This window comes from Chionomys nivalis, chromosome 2 (assembly GCF_950005125.1).
Source record: "Chionomys nivalis chromosome 2, mChiNiv1.1, whole genome shotgun sequence".
Classification (NCBI taxonomy): domain Eukaryota; kingdom Metazoa; phylum Chordata; class Mammalia; order Rodentia; family Cricetidae; genus Chionomys; species Chionomys nivalis.
The window spans coordinates 71,914,135-71,939,210 of NC_080087.1; the positions used below are offsets into that span (position 1 = coordinate 71,914,135).

Sequence of the window (25,076 nt, forward strand, 5' to 3'; positions counted from 1 at the left end):
GTTCAGAAAGCCAAGCTTAGCAGATGGTTAAAATGGGTGTTTAGTAGACTCGGAGAGGGTAAAGTGCTCACCACCCAAATATTAGGCCCTGTGTTCTAAACCCACACACGTAACTGCACCCATATAGGAAGCTGGGTGCAGTGGTGTGTACCTGTGACTCCTGAGCTGAGGACGGGGAGACAAGAGGAACCAGGAGTTTGCTTGTCAAGGAGTCTGGCTGATTCATTGAGCTCTAGGTTCAATGAGAGACCTTGTCTCCAAACGTTTAAGGAAGGGAGTAAGAGAGGAAAATACCCAACATCAACCCGTCATCACTACACATACATGTATCACATACACATGCACACACATAGCTGTGTCCACGTAACAAATTCAATGCTCAACAAGTTCTTAGGAACTGAAGGTAATGTCCTTTTCAAGGGACGGTAGTTGGCTATAAATTCATGAAAATCATGGCTAATTTATGCGAGGACTGTGTGTGGATTCACCTTGTTTGTATATACATACACATGAGAAGTATGTCATAATCTTCTTTATTTGAGACGGGGTTTTCCTGTACAGCCCTGGCTGTCCTGAAACTTGCTGAACTCAGAGATCCGCCTGCCCCTGCCTCCCTAGTTCTAAGATTAGAAACCTAAATCTGTCTAAAACACCTGATTGGTCACTAATAAAGAGCTGAACAGCCAATAGGTAGGCAGGAGAAAGGATAGGCGGGGCTGGCAGGCACAGAATAAATAGAAGAAACAAGAAAGGGGCTGAGAAAAGATGTAGAGCAGAACACCAGGGTCTGTGCCCCTTCCTCACAGCCAGACACAGAATAAGAAGGAAAGAAAAGATATACAGAGATGAGAACCGTAAGAGCCCAGATGCAAAAGGTAGGTAGATAAATTATGATAACAAAAGCTTTCTAGGAATAAGTCAAGCTTAGGCTGGGCATTCCTAAAAAAGAATAAGTCTCTGTGTATTTATTTGGGTACTGGATGGTGGGTTCCCAAAGAATAAAGGTGGGGGGAGAACCCAACTGCAGTACCTTGACCTGGTGTTTTGAGATAGACTCTATGTAACCCTGGCTGGCCTCAAACTCATTATAAAACCTTGAAATCTTGGTGCTCCCATCTTCGTCTCATAAATGCGGTGATCATAGGTGTGTGTGACCACAGCTGGCTTATGCGAGAGTGAAGGTGAGCAAAGGGCTTCCTGTCTGCGAGATAAGCACTCTACCAAAGGAGCTGTGCCATCAGTTCCCTGACACTTAAAAAAATGAGAAGGCTGAGAGATGCCTCAGCAGTTAAGAGCACTGACTGCTCTTTCAGAGGTCCTGAGTTCAATTCCCAGCAACCACATAGTGGCTCACAACCATCTGTAATGGATCTGATTCCTGTTTCTCCTATACATGAAGACAGAGCACTCATACACATAAAATACAGAAATAAATAAGTCTTTAATTTTTTCCTTCTTTAAAATGCAAAAAAAAGAATTATGCTTAAATTTTAAGTATGTTCTGGACCATTGGTTCTCCAGCTTTCTAGGTCTACAACCCTTTAATACAGTTCCTCATGTTGTCATGATCTCCAAACATAAAGTTATTTTTTTAATTATTTATTTATTGGTGTTTTAGCCTATATGTATACATGTGTGAGGGAGCTGGATCCTGGAGTCACAGACAGCTGTGAACTGCCATGTGGGTGCTGGGAACTGAACCCGGGTCCTCTAGAAGAGCAGTCAGTGCTCTTAACGGCTGAGCCATCTCTCCAGCCCCATAAAATTATTTTCATTGCCTCTTCATAACTGCAGTTTTGCTGCTGTTATGAACCAAATTGGCTGGCAACCGATGCTCCAAACTAACTTCTTCTTTCCCATAAAACCTGCACTTAATTTTGCCCCACATTTTATACATTACCAGACTTTTGGTATTTTTAGACCCTTAAAATCTTAACTTTTTAAAATGTTCTTACCTAGTTTAAAACTGGGAATTTTATAAACTCTTTAAGGTTAGCACAGGCTATGTTGTGTCTTTCAGAAGATAGAATTAAGGAGTGTTTTAATGCATATGGGTGTTTTATCTGCATACCACAAAGGCAGAAGAAGGCATTTGATCTCCTGGATTGGAGTTACAGATGGTGTAAGCCACCGTGTGGATATAAGGCATCGAACCTATGTCCTCTGAAAGAATAGGGGGTGATCTTAACCATTTTTCCAGCCCCAAAGTGGAATTTGGGAAAAACCATTTCCGAGGTGTTTACACATGTGTACCTGCTCATGTGAAGGCCAGGGGTCATGGAGCGATTCTTCTATCATTTTCTACTTGTTTCTTTTTCGAAATAGAATCTAAGTATGTAACAAGACCCCAGGCCTTTGTAGGCCTCCAAACCAGAGCACAACTGACTCCATGATGGACATTCAATTCAGGCTGTAAATCTCAGCAAGTGTGCAGCACTACAGGCCAAACAAACAAACAAAACAAAAACAAAGACCTGTCCTGTGGTGATTCCTCTGCAGGCTTTGCAACAAGCACGGAAAATACAATACAAGAGACAAAAATGACACTCCACTCAGCCCGATTTTATTGTAACCCGTGCCGGACCAGTACTTCTAGAGTCTGGTCTAGATCATTTTACTTCAGCCATATTTATACACAGCACAGTTTCTGAAAAGAAATAAGTTCAGATAACAATTAACTCAGTTCCAAGTGTATAACAATTTAAGACATTTTTACACAGATTCTTTTCAAAGAACATTTAGGTTTTCTTTTTTTTTCTTTTTTTTTCTCACAAGAATGGGTACTGTTGACTCAGAGATAGTACCCAAATTTTAGGGTCTAGGACTCTAGGGATCTTGACTGGGGCAAACATAACACTGGTGGGTGTCAGGATTGGGTTGACCAGAAGAAAACACAGAAGTCACATAGACTGTTGTAAACCACAAGAGACTTCACTCTAAAAGCAATGCTCAAGATTTAGGGGAAAGGTCCTGGGTAAGAATTTAGGTAAAAACCTAAATTCTGGGAGATCAGGGCAGAGCCTGTCTCATCAGACAGCAAAGGATCACCAGGTTGTAAAACGCCATCATTCCTAGCGTGCCAGGAAGAGCAGCTGTGCACCTCATTCCATTGAAGAGGTAAGCTGGGTGTTTAAATTTTCTGGCTTCTCCAGTGCTCATCTGTGTGCACAGGGGTTTTGCTCTCTACATCTCCCCAATTCTAAGTTTTTAAAGGAAAAAATAGCGGTTGTAATGGGGGACATGATTGAATGCATTGCCTCTATGGTACTTTAGTTAATATAGGCAAGCACAAGAGAATTACAAGAATAACTAACAGAGGACCAAGGAAAGGGGAAAATGTTCTTGGCCATGAGGGCCATTCATAGGTCACTTGGGAGAGTTTATCTATAACTTTGTACAAACCATTAATTTGGTCATCAGTAGTGAAAGAAGAATCTGACACATTAAAGCAACAACACAGGCCAGGAAATTGTTGGCAACCAAGGTTATGCTTCAGCAACAAATAATCTATACTAGCTCTATTTCTTTTTTTAATTTATTTTATTTTTTTTAATTTTTTTTTTTTTTGAGACAGGGCTTCTCTGTGTAGCTTTGGAGCCTATCCTGGCACTAGCTTTGTAGACCAGGTTGGCCTCGAACTCACAGAGATCCGCCTGCCTCTGCCTCCCGATTGCTGGGATTAAAGGCGTGTGCCACCACCGCCTGGCAGTAGCTCTATTTCCTACAACTGTGGTCCTCAGTTCATCCATCTCTTAGTTGATTTCTTTAATAATTTTCTGTAATATTAGTAGTTTTAATAATCATACACGCAATCCTTAGCGTGGCAAATCAGTATCAGACTGTCTCCTACCACAGATGTGCCTTTAATCCCCGGAAAACAGATGTGTGGAGTCTGCATTTGTGAGCTAAGAATTAGCTAGCAGGATCGTCGGTAAATACGACAGATTCACGTTTTAGGGCAGTCACACAGGGTCTCTGTTTCCTCAGAGTCTCAGCTTGATGAGTTAGACGCTGATGCTGCCCTAAGGCACCAGTTTACTCTTTCTCTTGGGCGTCTCCTTTTGACGGTGTGTTGTCTGCCTTCAGATGTCTCATTTGTCCAGTGGTCTCTAGATGCCCTAGCTGGATGCTTCGGATCAGGAGCCAGCTGAGACTGTTTAGTTTTCTGTAAAGACGTGACCTCATCTCAATGTTAACAGAATGGGGGTTCTTTCTTTTATTCAGCATTTACTTTAGGTTGTGACTTCTTTAGGGCAAAAATGCTTTGGGGAAGCAGGAAAAAAAAGGATTATCATTTAAAATAAAAACAAAATCTAACTGGGAGGTGATGGGGCACACCTTTAATCCTAGTACTTGGGATGCTGAGACAGATGGATCTCTGTGAGCTCCAGGCCAACCTGGTCTACAGATTGAGTTCCAGGACATCTAGGACTATTACAGAGAAAGCCTGTCTCAAATAAACCAAAAAAAAAAAAATAAGGAAGAAAAAAGTCTAAAGCTAACATAACTAAATGTAGTATAACATATCAGAAAGTAGATATAGTCTCTTACCCCTTTTTAATAGTTTAGAATTTGTTAGTTAAGTGATAGTGTTTTATAACAACTTTACCTTGTATATAGTAATGGATCTTAATAACAAGATTTATATTAAAAATTTCTTAAATTATTCAGTAGTTTAAGCAGAACATTAAATAACATTCAGTCATGAGAGTCCTGGGAAGGACGTGTATCAAATTATTTGACCAAGTCAAGCTCTAGATGAGATATAATAGTATTTTCTGCAGATTTGAGGGCCTCACGTCATGTCTGTAGCTGCTGTGCTTTATAGTTGATTGTTAGGGAGAGGCACTTGTCCGCAGTGAGGTTTAGCACATGTAGCAGAGAACGTCCCGGACACAGACAGCCAGAGCTTCGGGTGTCCAGTGCATGTCCAATCATTATGTCCTAGAAGCTGCGCGTAAACGGATGTCTTTATACTGTGTTAAAAGGCTTTGATAAACATTAGACTTTTGTGGGCTGTTTTTCAATCTCTTTTGTCAGTATCTGATTATATATCAGACCAAGGATGCATTTAATTTCAACAGTGGTCATTAATTTTTTTTAAAAGATTCCAACTTAAGGTGAAAAGATTTAGCTTTTTAAAATTTAGTGCAAATTTAATTTTGAGTTTAAGAATCTTCTATTAGGTAAGTACTGAAGAAATAAACACAGAAAAACCTGAAAGAGAAAACAATCAAGGGTTTTTATGTAAACAAGAAAGTTCAGAAGAGGTTGATAGTGTGAACAAAAGCAAAGGTGTGAGCGGCAGGAAGGCGTAGCGGCTCCCACTCGTTTGTGGCTTCAGTTTGACTACATAGGCAGTGTTCACACTGGAGGCGGTGTGAGGGAACAGACTTCTAAACTGTACCAAAATAGTTTTATATAAAAAACTTTAAACTAGTCTATTTTTTCTTCACTGTAATTTGGTTTAATTTCCTATGGTCTCCAAGTCAATATGAGAAGTATAGAACTGTATTTGTATTGTGGAGCCATGGGATTATTTAGAAGAAATATTTTTAAAAACTTTTTAATTTTAATTTACTTTTATTTTTTAATCCACCCTAAGTCTGTTTACATTCTCATTTTAAAACCTGTTAAGTTGTACAAAAAATAAATTTAAAATTGGAGCTTTAGTAATAAAAGAGAAGATTTCTTATTTTGTTAATGCTGCTAGTGTGTTATTGAATGGATACATGATTGAAAGATGTAACCATCTAGGAAATATACCTGACTTTAATCAAACTTTGTTTTTAGTTATTAACTTTAACCTCAATATTGAAAACATATAGAAGGTCAAAGTTTCTTTTTAAATGTATTTACTATGACTATAAACTTAGTTTTGAGCACATTAAAACATTCAGTCATTTATAAGGTGATTGACCATTATTTTGTGTGTCTTAACTATCTTTAACAGTTTACAACAAGTTAGTAGCTTTTATAAGATTAGGATTACACGGTTTTAGACAAACATTTCTAAATCGATTTTTGTTAACCTGAGTCTACCTTCACAACCTTAGGAACTTATCATATAAAAACCATTGTAATCCAAAATATCTTGGAGATTTGTCATTGTTTCTTTAGTCTAAAAGGAATAATAATAAACAGAAGGCTTAGTGAGCCTAAGTATTAGGAGTGTTGTCTTAGTTGGTTGATGCCACATGGTCACTTTAAGAAAGTGGTAAATTGTGTGGACTGTGGTTTTTAACCTTAGGAAAGATGGCAACCAGGCACATGGACTTTTTATCCTGATGAGACATCAGCTAAGATGGAGGCAAACTATGTGACTGGTATTAAAAATGTATCTATTTTATATGCTGAAATGTAGCAGACCTAATTTTTTAAAGACCTGAATCATATATGTGTATGTATGCATAAAGCTAAAGTAAACTAAAATTATGTTATTAATAGATTTAACTATCAGTCTTTTAGTATGAGTTTTAAGCTAAATTTTTGTTAAGATTTTACAGAATTTTACCCATATCCATTGAACCTACAAATCTTGAGATAAAGAGTATCTCCTCAATGTGCTAATTTATACATGAGATCAGTTAATATTAAGCCATAATATTTTTTCAGGATAACAATCTGGGGTGAGGATATGCAAACTGGGGACCCAACGCTATCCATTATGACTATAAGATTTTGATTTTTCTTAATCCATCCAAAAAAAAACTGTCACCAGCATTTAAATATAGCAAAGTCACTTAAATAGTTAATGGCTAAGAAACGTCTAATTAAAGCTTATGTATTATAGCAAGCTGAGACTTTTCAGCTCTACCACCTGGGATGGGCGCTCTCTGAGGAGCCTGTGGAATTCATATATAGAATACATGTTCCTTTTCCTTTTAAAGAATTATCTACAGAAGCATTAGAAGCAGGTTCTATTATATTTTAAAATCCTAAATCTAAAGAATTTTTAGATGTAATTTTAGGTAAACACCCACAATGCATCTTTAAAATTCTTAAGAGGGAAAATTGTGGATAATTATAGAATCCAAGTAACACGCTACTGCACCCTGTCAATTCTTATTAGTGAGAAACAATTGACCCGCATTTTATCAAGAGGCACAGTAATTTCTATAGACTCTTCAACAGTAAAGGATGATTTTTGCGAGACCACTTTAACAACTGCATTATTTAATAAATTAATAGTCTGTTCTTTTTAGATATTACATTGTTGTAGCATCTAACTGAGAGCTTTCAGAAGGAAACATAAAGACATAGACAAGGAGCCTGGAGAGATGGCTCAGCACTTACGAGCACTGCCTGCTCTTCCAGAAGTCCTGAGTTCCACTCCCAGCATTCCACTCCCAGCATGGCTCACAACCATCTGTAATGAGATCTGGCGCCCTCTTCTGGCCTGCAGGGATACATGCAGGCAGAGCACTGCATACATAATACATAGACACAAATCTCCAGTAGTGAAACTCCAGGGCTTGAATGTATGTACAAGATCTTTTGCTCTCTACACTAAGCTGTCCAAGTCTGCAGTTGAGGGGAAGTCTCTAATCCTAACCTTGTTTTTTTTGGCTACTGTAGTTCTGCGTCTAGCCAAATCTTGTTAACTGAGGGGTGTGAACCCATGACATGGTTTCTGTGCTGGAAAGCTCATCCTGAGAAAGGCTTTGGATTACAGTGGGATCCTGAACACCCAGTGTAGTCCCCGGCCAGCTAGTAAAGACTTTTATTGGCTAAAACCAGTGTCTGAGCAGTCTTCTCTGCTGAGTGTCCCACAACTGAATCTTACATTTACCATTTGGCTAGGTTGGTTAGTTAGTGAGCTCTACAACCCACCACTGCCTGCTCCCTAGTGCTGGTGTCATAGGCATATGTGGCCATGACCAGCTTGTTGTATGAGTGCTGGGGATTTGAACTCGGGTCCTCATGCTTGCACACCAAGTGCCCTTTTTTTTGGTTTTTTAAGACAGGGTTTCTCTGTATAGCTTTGGTGCCTGTCCTGGAACTACCTCTTATAGACCAGGCTAGCCTTGAACTCAGAGATCTACCTGCCTCTGCCTCCTGAGTACTGGTAATAAAGGTGTGTGCCACCACCTCCTGACTTGCTCTGACTTTCTGAACTATCTCTGTAGACCCTTGAAAGTGACTCTATACGTTTTTTTCATATTTTAAAGAGTTAGATGTGGCATGTCTCAGATAAGGCTACACACTTCATAGCCAGAAACTCCAACTAGTTTTTCCTTCCCCTTGCTGCCCAGAAATCAGAGGTGACCAGCTGTGAGCATCGACTATGGGCTATGCATTAAGTAAACCTATTGCTTCATGGCACAGGGTCTCTTTCTTCCCTTGGAAACTAAGGGGGACCTTGCTTAGTCTTAGGATCTGAAAGCTCTCTCGTCAGAACACCACCGTGCTGTTTCTGTTAATCTATGGGGCTCTCGCCTGAAGGACCGTCTGTCTCAGACTCTGTCCCTTGAACCACATTTTCTCACATCATCACATCAATCGGGATTTAACATCTCTCTCTCTCTTTGGGGGCGGGGACAGATTTCAAGACAGGATTTCTCTGTATATCCTTGGCAGTCCAGGAAATCACTATCTAGAATAGGTTGGCCTCAAACTCAGTGATCCACTTGCCTCTGCATCCCAAGGGCTGGGATTAAAGGTGTGCATCACCACAGCAGGGCCAATCTGGATTTAAATCTAACAAGTATATTTATATTACACCACCACAGCATGGCCAATCTGAATTTAAATCTAACAAGTATATCTATATATATTTATTCAGAGTGCTTTAAGCTAGATGTTGTGGTGTGGACTTAGCAGCACTCAGGAGGCTGGGCAGGGAAAAATCTGTGAGAATGGGGGTAGCCTGATCTACATAGAGAGTTCCAAGCCACCCAGAGCAACATAGTGACATTAAAAACCTTATTCACTCATTTATTTATGCGTTGATATGCACATGTATCTATTATCTCCTCTAGAGATCAAAGCACAACTTGCAGAAATAGAGTCACCAGGCTTGGTGGCTGGGTTTTTTTACCCACTGAGCCCTTAGAGGGCTTAGAATTTTCAAATTTACCAAACTATCTATTATTTGCTTATAACCCAGATGTTATGCCCTGCAATTCTGAAGGAAGCATAAACAACTTGGTTGACAGCTAGAGAATTTCATCAGCAATGAGTCAAACACATACAGAAGGCAGTGGTTTTAATAAATTGACAAAAGAACAGTACCTATGAATCTAGGAAAAACAGACAATAATGAAAATCCTCTCGGTGACATAATCAATTCATATTTACACTAACAAATGAGAAATTCCACACACTGTTTCTCAAACTTTTAAGTCCATCAGTACTGTTTCTGAACCGCTTATGATGCTGGACCCTAATATTTGGACCGATAACCAGCTCCTCGCTGTGTTGGTTCAGAATGGTATTTTAAAAGTCATCCTCCTGATACCAGAAATGGCTCAGTGGAAAAGAGTACAGTCTGCTCTTCCAGAGGATCTAGGTTCAATTCTCACCACCCACATGCCAGCTCACAACTGCCTGTACCTCCAGCTTCAGAGGATCCAACACTTTCACACAGATGACTTATGTGCAGGCAAACACGAGTGCACACTAAATAAACATAAATAATTTTTTTAAAAAAATCATTTCTGGCTGGTGGTGATACACACATTGATACCAGCACTAGGGAGGCAGTGGCAGGTGGAGTTTGAGGATAGCCTGGTCTACAGAGTGAGTTCCAGGACAGCCAGGGATGCAGCCAACAAAAGAAAAAAAACACCATTCTGGCCTTCTTAGAGAGAATGGTGCATCGCCTGATCAGAGCTGTCTGGGTTTCTCTCCTAATAAGTTTGTTTGTTTGCTGTGTTCTGTTTGTTGAGTTTTAATCTTGAGCTGTGTGATTCTTCTGGGTAGAATTTAGGATTCTTCTAGAAGGTATGTAAAGCCATTAAGCAATGTGGAAAAAAGTTCTGTATTCTTTTCATCTTGAGATGTGTTCAGTAACTTGCACTCTGATGCCTTTTTCAACAGCCAATCAAAAATCTCATTTCGCATGTAAAAAAAAATGTATCCAGTGTGAAGCCGATTCTCCTGAATCAAGGCCTCTGGGATCTCGAACACTTGGACATCACTGTACAGAAGCCATGCCTGCCTTTGAAAGTCATACACATCACTTACATAATGGCCTGAATCTTGGGAGCTCCCAAAATGGCTGACGACACCGACGAGCCTGTAGTTCTGGGGATCGGCTCCCATTGCTGCGTTTTTTGAGTCAGTTTCAGTGTTCCTGGCTCCTGCGTCTTCCTCGGTACTGCGAACACTTTGAGGTGATGCCCAAGGCAGCAATTCCGCGTGGATTCTACTCCCGTGCATCTGGAGGAGCTGTTCAGCAATTTCTTGAGATCCATCCAGGATGTTTTGTTCTTTAAGATCACACAAATAATTGGACATCTCAGTAGTAGTGTAATGATCTGACTTTCCATATACATTAATTTTCTCATACTTCTTGAATTCTGAATTCTTGGAGACCTGTTGAAGACCTATCTCTGCAAGACCTGGGATGTGGATGCTGATAGGTTCGCACATCATTGAGTCCGGTGCTGGCAATGTCTTCTCGCTGAGCATCCTGTTTTCTCTCTTTACTGCCTTTGGCTCCACTTTAGGACTGTTTTCAAGGCCTCTCTGCCACTGCTCCTCACTGAGCTCCTCATACATCCTGTGCAAGGTTTGGACTTCAGCGTCCTCAGTGGATCCAACCTGTAGGACTGTGAAATCAATGAAGTCTGAAGCCACCCTCTTGGCTGGTATTGACTGGCTGAGGATGTCAGGCATCATCTCTTCAGAGACATTTGGGACACCAAAGGCCTCGTGAGGGGACTGACTGGTCAAGGGAAATGGTGGCTTCGTGTTTTCATTGCAATGGGAAGAGACATCCAGATACTTTGAAATCTCAACTGGCTGCTGGCTCTTCACTAACAACCTGTTAGCAGTAAAGTGGTAGCGTTTCAGATGAAGGATAAGGACCCTTGGGAGTCTCCTCAAAGTATATCTGAGCACAGAATTCTTGTTCTTGCACTTCTCACAATTGCGCTCAATTTTTTCAGGTGTGAAGAAAAGATCAAGTGACTTCTGAATCGACAGAGGGTGTTCTTTTGTCCCTTGGTGCAGGTCAACAGAGAGGTAATTACTCACTTCGGTGTTGAAGGTCGCCTCACCACAGGCTTCACAAACAATAGAGCTATCCAGCTCTATTTCAAAATTAGCACTGACAGGACAAACAAACATTTTGTTGGAGGCAGTCCCAGCATATGTGGATGGAAAAAAATCCTCAACTTCGTTTTCCCTCTCAGTATAGCACATGGCATTTAGTTTCTCCACGTTCAGTTTCAACTGATCTAAGCACTGACTTAAAAATTCATGGGCATCATTTTGTTCATCGCCCAAGAATGTGTCTGCAACCGTGGAAATGGATTTCTTCACATTTATGAGTAACTGTCCCTTGATCTCTACATCTCTGATGTCTTTCAAGACAAGAAGTTGGCTTAAGGGCTTGATGAGATCATCACAGGAAACTTTCTCCCATGGGATTCCTTGTGTGAGCAAGTCCTTTGCGAAGGTTGGGATCCCAAAGACAGATTGTAAGATGGAATTCATGTAGCAGGTGTTTCCCAAATTGGGGAAGCCTTCACGTGTCAGTTGCTTTGCGCAAGTATCGAGAGGAGACTGGATATCGTTGTGTATTGGGATCTCCTGGCTAAACTTGGATCCGCTTGCAAAAACAGTGTCATCTAGGTCAAGCTTCCCGCAGGAGTTGGTACTGAATAACGGCTCAAGTTTCCAGTTGTTATGCATTTCCTGATCTCTTATAGGCATCAGCTTCTCTCCTTTGTTTCTTTTGTTCCTGGAGTTGTAGCTCTTGGATTTCTTTCTTGATTCGGTATTACTTTCTTTGAGAAAGACCTCATTCAATTCTACAGTGGATGTTGAGATCGTCTTCCGCTTCTTGTTCTGTTTCTCTGTTCTCTCTTCTTCAACATAACCGCTGGTGGAGTTTGCCATTGAAAGCGACATATTCATGGGGAACAGCGTCTCACTTTCTTGTGTGATATTCAAAGATCCACAAAATGTATCCTGGTGCTTCCGGCAAAATAGATCGCCGCTTTCAAGAACATCCGGATTCCTCTCTGGTTCCTCGAGTTGTTGGGATTCAGATGGATGGACAGAATCCAGGACAGCCTTCAACTGTTCAACATCGAAGGCAGATAGCTTGTCGATGAGTAAGGACGTGTCATCTTTCAGAGTTAAATGCAGACGATGCAGTCCAGCCTCACAATAACTAACCACTACACCTGCAACATTACCACCCAGCGGGAAAACCCTTCTCCTTCCTTCCAACTTAAAGGACACCACCAGACTAGCCTTCTGCTTCCTCTCCACTGTTTCGATGACTGCCTCTTTCCACTGAGAACCCCGGGTGTGCTTGCTCCGGTTCTTGCTTCGGATTTGGACGAAACCGTGTATCTTTAGAAGAGCCATTGTTTCTTCACAAAGAAAACACGTGTAATCTAAAAATAAACATACAAGAGCACAATGCACACTGAGATTATAGACTCAAAATGTATTCATCATAATTTCTTTTGTAAAACCAACTGACCAGAATTGGCTTTTAGTCTGTTCTTTCTGCCTCAAGTACAACACTACAGAAAAACTTATATTTTTTTTTTGTTTAGTATTTACAACATTTATTGATTGATTACAATTAATAAAATTGGAGTTACTTGTATCCTTTAAATAAAAAGACTATAACTGTGTATGTCCATGTGTGTGCATTTGTGCAAATGTAAGTGCAATGCCCTCAGAGTCCAGATTCCCTAGAACTGGCCTGCCAGGCAGCTTTCAACTGCCTGTATGTGAACTAGAAACTGAACTTAAGTCTGTATTAGGAGACTCCTCATTCGTTTTCTGGACCCGAATAATCACACAGAAACTATATTAATTATAACACTGTTTGGCTGATGACTCAGGCGTATTTCTACCTACCTCTTACATCTTAAATTAACCCATTTCTATTAATCTGTGTACTTCCATGAAGCTGTAGCCTACTGGTAAGATTCTGGCATCTGTCTCCTTTGGCAGCTACATGGTATCTCTCTGACTCCACCTACTCTCTCTGTATCTCTTTTTGGATTTCCCACCTTGCTCTATTCTGCCCTGCCATAAGCCAAAGCAGTTTCTTTATTAACCAATGGTAATAAAACATATTCACAGCATATAAAGGGGAATCCCACATCATGCTTAACACTGAGCTATAGATGCTGTGCCCGTTCTCTGGAAGACAGAGTTAGTTTGCTCATTTTTCTGTCCCAGTGTTTAATTGTGATGGGTGATTATATTTGTCAACTTTCCACCACCAACCATCACCTGGAAACTGAGTCTCAGTGAGTTTTTGTCTAGATCAGGTTGGCCTAGGGGATTGTCTAGGTTGCCTTAATAAGAATGGAAAGACTCAGGTTAAAAAGTGAGTGACATTATGTCCTGCTTTAGGGTACCAAAGGACAGAAGAGTAGAGACAGAGTGTTGTGCACCAAGCATGTATGCATGTATTCATTCTCAGCTATCTCATGTTCCTGCAGATGTGACTTCCCCAAAGGGATGACTATAACCTGTGACCGGGAACTGAAATAACTGCCCCCCTGCCACGTTTCTCTAAAAGTTTTGTTTTCCACAGTGTTTTATTGTCTATAGAAAAACAAAAGCTGTAAGTACCTTAAGTAAAATGTGGTAGGAGTACCCCTCTCACTGGTGCCTCTGTCCTCTGTCCTGATGCTGCTGCTGATACAATTGTAGTTCTGGTCAAATTCTACTCTCTCGTGCAAATGCAAAATGTAGAAAGATTGAGGCTGTGAGTGGTCACCTCTGGTGCTGGCCTTTTGATTGCAGATTCAGGATTCAGATACACAGTCCTGCAGTGGTCATATGATACACATCAATGAGTACATATGTGAATATATGAGGGGCTGAAGGCATAGGTCAGAAGTTAAAGCACTTAGCATTGACAAGAGCTAGATTCAATCCCTAGGATCACACACAGACAATTGTGATCTATGCGACTATAAATGATGATAATTCCAGCACTGGAGGAGCTAAGCAATGGACAGGTGTGATACAAGAGTGGATATGAAGGGGAACACAGTCTCATGAGAAAGGAAGGAAAAGGAAAGGAAAGAACAAAGAAAGAAAGGGAAAGAAAAAGGAGAGGAAAAAAAGAGCAACACAAATCCTAAACCAAAGAAAAGAGATGGAAGGGAAGAAAGCAGTATGAGGCCACCAAGGTTACATTAGACCAGTGTCAAAACTAGCACAGCTATTCACCTGCAGTCTCGGGAGAACTCAGAAACAGCTTGTTCTAGTACTGAGGGGACATAAGAGGTGAGTGAACAGCCACAAGGCAGGACGCCCCACTCTCTAGGACCCAGGAGCCCTTCCCCAATTACCTTGGCTTTTCTAGCCAGCCAGCACGAGTTTCCTGCAGCTAGGTTCCCCCCAAACCCAAACCCATCCACTGGACCCCCCAAGCTATTAACCAAGCCGAGAGCTTGCTATAATACTGAGGGGACCAAGAGCTTGCTACAACGTTGGGGGGATTAAGAGAGAGCACCAAGAGAGCAAACCAGGAGAGAAGACCAAGAGAGCAGGTGTATAGAGACCCCAGAGGCTTTCTGAGACAGATATTGACAGTACAGAATGGACCACGAAAAACTCCCAAATACTCGGACAGCTGCAATAAGGATTGGATCAAGACACTGCCAGCCTCATCTGAAGGAATAGATGGGTAGAAGCCAATGCAAGAGTTCTTCCAACAACCTAAAAAACAACATGGTAACACCATAACCCAGTGCTCAGAAGACTTGATCATCCTAACCCAGAAGAAGTAGAAGAAAACAACTTTAAGCCAGGTGGTGGTAGCACATGCCTTCAATTCCAGCACTTGAGAGGTAGAGGCAGGCAGATCTCTGTGAGTTTGAGGCCATCCTGGTCTACAAGAGATAGTTCCAGGACAGGCACCAAAGCTACAGAGAAACCTTGTCTCGAAAAAACAAACAACAACAAAGAAAACAAAAGAAAAAGAAAATGACATTAAACGTAACTTTACAAAAATGATGGAGACCTTTAAAGAAGAAGTGAAAAACCCCTTAAAGAAATAGAAGAGAAGACAAACAAAAAATTGGAAGAAATTAATAAAGCCCTCAAAGAAAACCAAGAAAAGACAATCAAACAGGTAAAGGAAACAGTTCAAGACTTGAAGATCGAAATAGAGGTAATAAAGAAAACATAAACCAAGGGAAGGCTGGATATGAAAAATCTGGGTAAACAAACAGGAACTACAGAGACAAGTATAACCAACAGAATACAAGAGATAGAAGAAAGAATCTCAGGTGCTGAAGATACTATAGAGGAAATAGACTCATTGGTCAAAGAAAACAGCAAATCCAACAAATTCTTAACACAAAACATTCAGGAAATCTGGGACACCATGAAAAGACCAAACTTAAAGATAATAGGAGTAGGAGAAGGAGAAGAACTCCAGCTCAAAGGCACATAAAATATATTCAATATAATTATAGAAGAAAACTTTCCCAACCTAAAGAAGGATATTCCAATGAAGGTACAAGAAACTTACAGAACACCAAATAGACTGGATCAAAAAAAATCCCCTTGCCATATAATAATCAAAACACAAAACACACAGAATAAAGAAAGAATATTAAGAGCTGCAAAGGAAAAAGGTCAAGTAACATATAAAGGTAAACCTATCAAAATTACACCTGACTTCTCAATGGAAACCATGAAAGCCAGAAGGTCCTGGATAGATGTGCTGCAGACACTAAGGGACCATGAATGCAAGCCCAGACTACTATACCCAGCAAAGCTTTCATTCACCATTGATAGAGAAAACAAGATATTCTATGACAAAAACAGATTTAAAAATACATATCCACAAACCTAGTCTTACAGAAAGTACTAGATGGAAAATCCCAACCCAAGGAAGCTAACAACACCCACAATAACACAGACATCTGATAACCCCCTAACAGCATAACCCAAAGAAATGAAACACACTAACACTACTACTGAAAAATAACCAGAGTTAACAACCACTGATCATTAATATCGCTTAATCTCAATGGACTCAATTCACCTTTAAAAACACACAGGCTAAGAGAATGGATACGCAGACAGGATCCAGCCTTCTGCTGTGTACAAGAAACACACCTCACAGATTCAATGCAATGCCCATCAAAATCCCAGAAAAATTCTTCAAAGACCTCAAAAGGTACTTAACTTCATATGGAAAAACAAAAAACCCAGAATAGCCAAAACAATCCTGCATAATAAAAGAACTTCTGGAGGCATCACAATCCCTGACTTCAAACTTTACTACAGAATTACAGTACTGAAAACAGCCTGGTATTTGCATAAGAACAGACAGGAGGGCCAATGGAACCGAATAGAAGACCTGGATATCAATCCACACATCTTTGAACACCTGATTTTTGACAAGGAAGCAAAAAATATCAAATGGAAAAAACAAAGCATATTTAACAAGTGGTGCTGGCAAACTGGATATCAACATGTAGAAGAATGAATAGACCCATATCTATCACCATGCACAAAACTCAGGTCCAAATGGATCAAAGACCTCAACATAAAGCAAGCCGCACTGAACCTTTCAGAAGAGAAAGTGGGAAGTACACTTGAATGCATTGGCACAGGAGACCACTTCCTAAATAGAACCCCAACAGCACAGAAACTGAAAGAAACAATTAATAAATGGGACCTCCTGAAATTAAAAAGCTTCTGTAAAGCAAAGGATATGGTCAAAAAGACAAAACGACAGCCTTCAGAATGGGAAAAGATCTTTACTAACCCCACATCAGACAGAGGTCTCATCTCCAAAATATACAAACAACTCAAGAAAATGGACACCAAAAGAACACATAATCCAATATAAAAATAAATGGAGTACAGACCTAAACAGAGAACTCTCAACAGAGGAATCTAAAATGGCTGAAAGACACTTAAGGAAATGTCCAACATCCTTAGTCATCAGAGAAATGCAAATCAAAACAACTCTGAAATTCCATCTAACACCTGTAAGAATGGTCAAGATCAAAAACACTGATGACAACTTATGCTGGAAAGGTTATGGGAAAAAGGGAACACTTCTGCATTGTTGGTGGGAATGCAAGCTGGTACAATACCTTTGGATGTCAGTGTGGTGATTTCTCAGAAAATTAGGAAATAACCTTCCTCAAGACCCAGTAATACCACTTTTGGGTATATATCCAAAGGATGCTCAATCTTGCCACAAGGACATGTGCTCAACTATGTTCATAACAGCTTTGTTTGCCATAGCCAGAACCTGGAAACAACCTAAATGTCCCTCAACCGAAGAATGGATAAGGAAAATGTGGTACATTTACACTATGGAGTACCACACAGCAGAAAAAATAATGACATCTTGAATTTTGCAGGAAAATGGATGGAGCTAGAAAATATTATCTTGAGTGAGGTAACCCAGACCCAGAAAGACAATTATCACATGTACTCACTCAATGGTGGTTTTTAAAGATAAAGAAAAGAAAACCAGCCTACAAACCACAATCCCAGAGAACTTAGACAACAATGAAGACAATAAGACAGACTCACATAGATCTAATCTACATGGGAAGCAGAAAGTAGAAAAAGACAAGATCTTCTGAGTAAATTGGGAGCATGGGGACCTTGCATTGGGGGAGGATTGAAGGGGGAGGGGAGAGGCAGGGAGGAGAGCAGTGAAAAATGTAGAGCTCAATAAATATCATGGAACAAAAAAAGAAACACACCTCAACCACAAAGACAGACACTTCCTCAGAGTAAAGGGTTGGGAAAAGGCTTTCTAATCAAATGGACCTAAGAAACAAGTGGGTGTAGCTATCCTAATATTTAACAATATTGATTACAAGCTAAAATCAATCAGAAGAGATGGAGAAGGACACTTTATACTCATACCAGGAACAATTCATCAAGATGAAGTCTCACTCCTGAATATCTATGCTCCTAATACAAGAGCACCCACATATGTAAAAGAAACATTACTAAAACTTAAATCGCACATCAAACCCCACACACTAATAGTAGGAGACTTCAACACTCCACTCTCACCAATGGACAGGTCAACCAGACAGAAACTTAACAGAGACATAAGAGAACTAACAGATGTAATAAATCAAATGGACTTAACAGACATCTATAGAACACTCCACCCAAACACAAAAGAATATACCTTCTTCTCAGCATCTCATGGAACCTTCTCTAAAATTGATCACATACTCAGCAACAAAGCAAACCTCCACAGATGCAAAAAAAATTGGAGTAACCCCCTGTGTCTTATCAGATCACCAGCAATTAAAATTAGAATTTAACAACACTACTCTCAGAAAGCCTACAAACTCATGGAAATTGAACAGTCAACTACTGAACCACCCCTGGATCAAGGAAGAAATAGAAAGAAATTAAAGTCTTCCTTGAATTCAATGAAAATGAAGGCACAACGTATCCAAACCTAAGAGACACTATGAAAGCAGTGCTAAGAGGAAAGTTCATAGCACTAAGTGCCAACATAAAGAAAACAGAAAAAGCTCACATTAGTGACTTAAGAGCACACCTGAATGTTCTAGAACAAAAAGAAGCAGACTCACCCAGGAGGAGTAGAAAACTGGAAATAATCAAATTGAGGGCTGAAATCAACAAAATAAAAACAAAGAAAACAATACAAAGAATCAATGAAACAAAGAGCTGGTTTTTTAAGAAAATCAACAAGATTGACAAACCCTTGTCCAAACTAATCAAAAGGGGGAGAGAGAATATCCAAATTAACAAAATCAGAAATGAAAAGGTAGACATAACAACAGACACTGAGGAAATTCAGAGAATCATTAGGTCTTACTACAAAAATCTGTACTCCACAAAATTGGAAAATGTAAGAGAAATGGACAATTTTTTAAATATATACCATATACCAAAATTAAATCAAGACCAGTTAGCCATTTAAATGGACCTACAAGCTGTGAGGAAATGGAAGCTGATATCAACCCTCCCCCCGCCCCCCCAAAAAAAACCCATGGCCGGATGGTTTTAGTGCAGAATTCTACTAGAACTTCCAAGAAGAGTTAATACCTATACGCATAATAGAAGCAGAAGGGGCATTGGCAAACACTTTTTATGTGGCCACAGTTACCCTGATACCAAAACCACACAAAGACTCAACCAAGAAAGAGAATTACAGGCCAATCTCACTCATGAACATGGATGCAAAAAAATCTCAATAAAATACTAGCAAACCAAATCCAAGAACATGTCAAAAAAAAAATTCCATCATGATCAAGTAAGCTTCATTCCAAGGATGCAGAGCTGGTTCAACATACAAAAATCTATCAATGCAATCCATCATATAAAGAAACTGAAAGAAAAAGACATATCATCATTTCATTAGATGCTGAAAAAGCATTTGAAAAAAGCCAACACCCCTTCATGATAAAGGTATTGGAGAAATTGGGGATATAAGGATCATATCTAAATATAATAAAAAGCAATATACAGCAAGCTGACAACTAACATCAAATTAAATGAAGAGAAACTCAAAGCAATCCCACTAAAATCAGGAACAAGACAAGGCTGTCCACTCTATCCTTATCTCTTCAATATAGTGCTTAGAGTTCTAGCAATAGCAGTAAGACAACATAAGGAGATCAAGGGGATTCAAATAGGAAAGGAATAAGTCAAACTTTCATTATTTGAAGATGATATGGTAGTGTACATAAGTGACCCCCAAAAACTCTACCAGAGAACTCCTACAGCTTATAAATACCTTCAGTGATGTGGCAGGATACAAGATCAACTAAAAAAGAAATCAGTAGACCTCCTATACACAAAGGATAAAGAAGCAGAAAGGGAAATCAGAGAAATATAACCTTTCACAACAGCCACAAATAACATAAAATATCTTAGGGTAACACTAACCAAGGAAGTGAAAGACCTATTTGACAAGAACTTTTAGTCTTTGAAGAAAGAAATTGAAAAAGATACCAGAAAATGGAAAGATCTCCCATGCTCTTGGATAGGAAGGATCAACATAGTAAAATGGCAATCCTACCAAAAGCAATCAATAGATTCAATGCACTCTCCATCAAAATCCCAACACAGTTCTTCACAGACAGGCCTTGAAAGAACAATAATCAACTTCATATGGAAAACAAAAAACCCAGGATAGCCAAAACAATCCTGTACAATAAAGGAACTTCTGGAGGCATTACCATCCCTGACATCTAGCTCTATTACAGAGCTATATTAATGAAAACAGCTTGGTATTGGCATAAAAACAGATACATTGACCAATGGAATTGAATTAAAGACCCAGATATTTATCAACACATTTATGAACATCTGATTTTTGACAAAGAAGCTAAAATTATACAATGAAAAAAGAAAGCATCTTCAACAAATGGTGCTGGCATAACTGGATGTCAACCTGTAGAAGAATGAAAATAGATCCATATCTGTCGCCATGCATGAAACTCAAGTCCAAATATATTAAAAACCTCAATATAAATCAGACCACACTGAACCTGATAGAAGAGAAAGTGGGAAAAGTAGTCTTCAATGCATAGGCACAGGAGATCACTTCCTACATAGAACCCCAGTATCACATACACTAAGAACAACAATAAATAAATGGGACCTCCTGAAACTGAGAAGCTTCTGTAAAGCAAAGGACACAGTCAATAAGACAAAAAGGCAGCCTACAGAATGGGAAAAGATCTTCACCAACCCCACATCAGACAAAGGACTGATTTCCAAAATATATAAATAACTCAAGAAATTAGACATTAAAATTCTAAGTAACCCAATTTTAAAAATGGGGTACTGAACTAAACAGAGAATTCTCAATAGAAGAATTTCAATTGCCAAAAGATACTTAAGGAAATGTTCAACTTCCTTAGCTATCAGGGAAATGCAAATCAAAACAACTTACATCTTACACCTATCAGAATTGCTAAGATCAAAAACACCAATAATAGCTTTGCTGGAGAGGATGTGGAGTAAGGGGAACACTCATCCATTGCTGGTGGGAATGCAAACTTGTGCAACCACTTTAGAAATCAGTGTGGCAGTTTCTCAGAAAATTGGGAGTCAACCTACCTCAGGATCCAGAAATACCACTCTTGGGAATATACCCAAGAGATGCCCAATCATACTACAAAAGCATTTGTTCAACTATGTTCATAGCAGCATTATTTTAATAGCCAGAACCTGGAAACAATCTAGATGCCCCTCAATGGAAGAATGGATAAAGAAAATGTGGCACATTTACACATTAGAGTACTACTCATTTGTAAAAAAACAATGACATCACAGAGCAGTAGTGGCACACACCTTTAATCCCAACACTCAGGAGGCAGAGGCAAATACGGATCTCTGTGAGTTCGCGAAAGGTCAACCTGGTCTACAAGAGCCAGGACAGGCTCCAAAGCTACAGAGAAACCCGGTCTCAAAAAAAAAAAATGACATCTTGAACTTTGCATGCAAATGGATGGAATTAGAAAACACTACCCTGAGTGAGGTAACCCAGACCAAAAAGAAAAAATGAATATGGTATGTACTCACTCATAAGTGGATACTAGCTATAAACAAGGGACATTGATCCTAAAGAAGCTTGGTAATAAGGTGAACTGAAAGAAAAACATATATAGACCCACCTGGAAATTGGAAACAGACAAAATCACCTGACAAAATTGGGAGCATGGGGGTGGGAGGCAGAAGGAAGGGAAGAAGGGGAAGAGGAGGGAAGAAGGGGAGGGTTGAGGAGAACTTGAGGGAATGGGATAGTAGAGATGGAGAAAAAACAGAAATGAGAGCTAGGAAAGAGATATCTTGATTGAGGGAGTCATTATGGGGTTAGCAAGAAACCTGTCTTTAGAAAAATTCCCAGGCTAAGACCCTAAGCAATAGAGGAGAGGGTGCCCAAACTGGCCTTGCTCTGTATTCAGACTGATGATTATCTTAAATATCACCATAGAACCTTCGTCGAACAACAGATGGAAACAGAGGCAGAGTCCCACATCAGAGCACTGGACTGAGCTCCCAAGGTCCAGTTGAAGAGTAGAAGAAATGAGAATATGAGCAAAGAGGTCAGGACTATAAAGGGTTCATCCACTGAAACAGTTTACCCGAGCTAATAGGAGCTCACCAACTCCAGCTGGACTGGGAAGGAACAAGCATAAGACCAAACTAGTCCCTCTGAATGTGGTTGACATATTCATGGTTGGGGCAGACTGAGGGGCCACTGGCAGTGGCACTGGGATTCATCTCTTCATGTACTGTCTTTTTGGGATCCTTTTCTCTTTGGATGGATACCTTGCTCAGCCTAGATGTAGTAGGGAGGGTCTTGAACCTTTCACAAAGCAAAGTGCCTTAACCTCTCTTAAGATTAGAGGGGGTGGGGTGCAAGGGTGTGTGGAGGAAATAGGAGGGGAGAGAATGGGAATTTGGATTGGTATTTTGTTTTGTTTTTTTGTTTTTCGAGACAGGGTTTCTCTGTAGCTTTGGTGCCTGTCCTGGAACTAGCTCTTGTAGACTAGGCTGGCCTCGAACTCCCAGAGATCCGCCTGCCTCTGCCTCCCGAGTGCTGGGATTAAAGGCGTGTGCCACCACCGCCCGGGTATTTCTTTAAAAAAATCTAATTAAAAAAAAAGCAGCCGGGCGATGGTGACGCACGCCTTTAATCCCAGCACTCGGGAGGCAGAGGCAGGCGGATCTCTGTGAGTTCGAGACCAGCCTGGTCTACAGAGCTAGTTCCAGGACAGGCTCCAAAGCCACAGAGAAACCCTGTCTCGAAAAAACCAAAAAAAAGCAAAAATGAAACACAGCAGACAAGATGGATAAAGGTGCTTGCTGCCAAGCCTGACAACCTGAGTTTGATCACTTGCACCAACATATGGAATGACAGACTCTTGCAAACTGTTCCCTGACCTACATACACACTCCAGCTGTGGTATACAATAACACAAGCATATACAAATAAATATAATTAAAAATACTCCAAACCCTCGCCCCCCGGCAAGGTGTGGCACACTCCTGGATACCTAGGGCTATAGAGAACCCCTGTCTCAAAAAAAACTCGGCAAGTAAATAAATTAAATTAAATTTTAATTAAAATACTCTTAACTAAATAAAAACACAAAATAGCTGGGCAGTGGTAGGTCACACCTTTAATTCCAGTCCTTGGGAGACAGGTAGATTCCTTAGTTCGAGGCCAGCTTGGGCTACAAATTGAGTTCCAGAACACTCAGAGCTACACAGAGAAACCCTGCCTTGAAAAAACAAACAGCGCTGGGTAGTGGTTGCATACGTCTTTAATCCCAGCACTCGGGAGGCAGAGGCAGGCGGATCTCTGGGAGTTCGAGGCCAGCCGCCTGGCCTGGTCTACAAGAGCTAGCTCCAGGAAACCCTGCCTCAAAAAAAAAACAAACAAAAACAACAACAACAAAAAAAAAAACAAGAAGAAGAAAGAGAGAAAGAAAGAAAAAATAAAAAACAAACAACAACAAAAACCCATATAATAACTATTAAAAAGAAAACTAAAAAACAGAGCTACACTGTGATCCAGCTATGGCTCTGAATGTCTATCCGGAGGAATCAATACCAGGGTACAACATGAGGCCTGAACACCTAGGAGGTTTTACGGAAAACAATTCAACTGCAGGTGAATGAAAATAAGTAAAACAGGTGTGGAGATGAATTCATATAAAAATACAATGGAGCTTGATTCAGCCAAAAAGAGGAACAATATATTATTTGCAGGAAAATTTGGAATGGAAATTGTTTTAAGCAAAAAGAAGCCAGATTCCATAATAATTTCATATTTCATTTTCTCTTGTACGTGCAGAACCTAGATTTTTTTTTAAGGGCCTTGAAGTAGAGGAGTGACTTTTAAGAGAGAGGGAGAGGGACAGAGAATACAGATGAATAGTGGGATTGCTTTTCTTAAAGCGCACACACATGCAGCCGGGAGGGAAAATGGCAGGGAGAACAGGGGAGGAATTGGAGGGAAGGGAAACTGGGGTGGATTTGACCGAAATGTGTTACATGCTTGTATGATGTTCTCAAACAATAAAAAGATGGCTAGGGCACAAATGACCTGATTATATTATATGCCTCCATGAAATGTCATACTGAAGTCCATTGCTTTCTACAAATACATGCTGATTTAAAACACTATTTTCTTTTTCTGAGAAAGGGTTTCATATAAGCCAGGATAGCATCAGATTCACAATATAGCTAAGGGTGACCGCAAACTCCTGATCCACCACATTTGGGGTTCCAGAATTACAGGAGTGTCCCATGCTCAGCTTGTACCAGACTGAGGCCCAAGCCAAGGACTTCGAGCATTCTGGGTCGGAACTCTCCCAAGGGAATTTTGCAGCCTCCCCTCAATCCTCTTCCCTGGTAGTTTGTCTGACCATTTCTTTCAAGGCGTCCCAAAGAACCTGCTCCCGTTGGGCCTTCTGATATCCTATATACACCATTAGTAACACAACTCAAAAGAAATAATGCTTTACTTACCCCGACCTACTCAGGAATGTCACAGCTGCGGAGGGCTCAGGATCCTGCCGCAGGCCGACCGCTAGGCGACAATCCTTAGAGTCACAGTGGGCGGGTATAGAGTAAGGGCCTGAGAGAACAGATAGATATCATTAGGAAAGGGAAATAACCGAGGTGGAGAGGGTTAGGGAGAATATGGGAAGAGGAAGCTGGCCTGGGACTCACTGTGAGGTTCAGGCTGACTTTGAACTGGAAGCGCTACTCCCGTCCCGTCCTCCTGAGCCCTGAGATCAGAAGGACAAGCCAGAGTGCCACGCCTGGAGGAGAAAATGCTTAAGGGAGTTATTTTTCCGTAACGGAAAGAAATGGTTTCAATTTTAGTTTAGACAAATAGAGGAATTAAAATGGGCATTTCTGGCTGG

The 25,076-nt window shown here is 40.3% G+C and overlaps 1 protein-coding gene across 5 annotated transcripts in view; it reads right to left on the bottom strand.

Annotated features, from left to right (window-relative positions):
- Positions 1-2,578: 2,578 nt before the first annotated feature.
- Positions 2,579-25,076, bottom strand: part of LOC130869551 (ubiquitin carboxyl-terminal hydrolase 29-like) — a 221,709-nt gene continuing 199,211 nt past the window's right edge. For all 5 annotated transcript variants that reach the window (XM_057761805.1, XM_057761804.1, XM_057761802.1 and 2 more), the window contains 3 exons: positions 24,676-24,784; positions 13,777-13,973; positions 2,579-12,575 (listed from right to left, as the gene is read on the bottom strand). In XM_057761805.1, the coding sequence (XP_057617788.1) occupies positions 9,928-12,546 (2,619 nt within the window). In that variant the 5' untranslated portion in view covers positions 12,547-12,575; positions 13,777-13,973; positions 24,676-24,784 and the 3' untranslated portion in view covers positions 2,579-9,927. The remainder of the gene's footprint in view (positions 12,576-13,776; positions 13,974-24,675; positions 24,785-25,076) is intronic.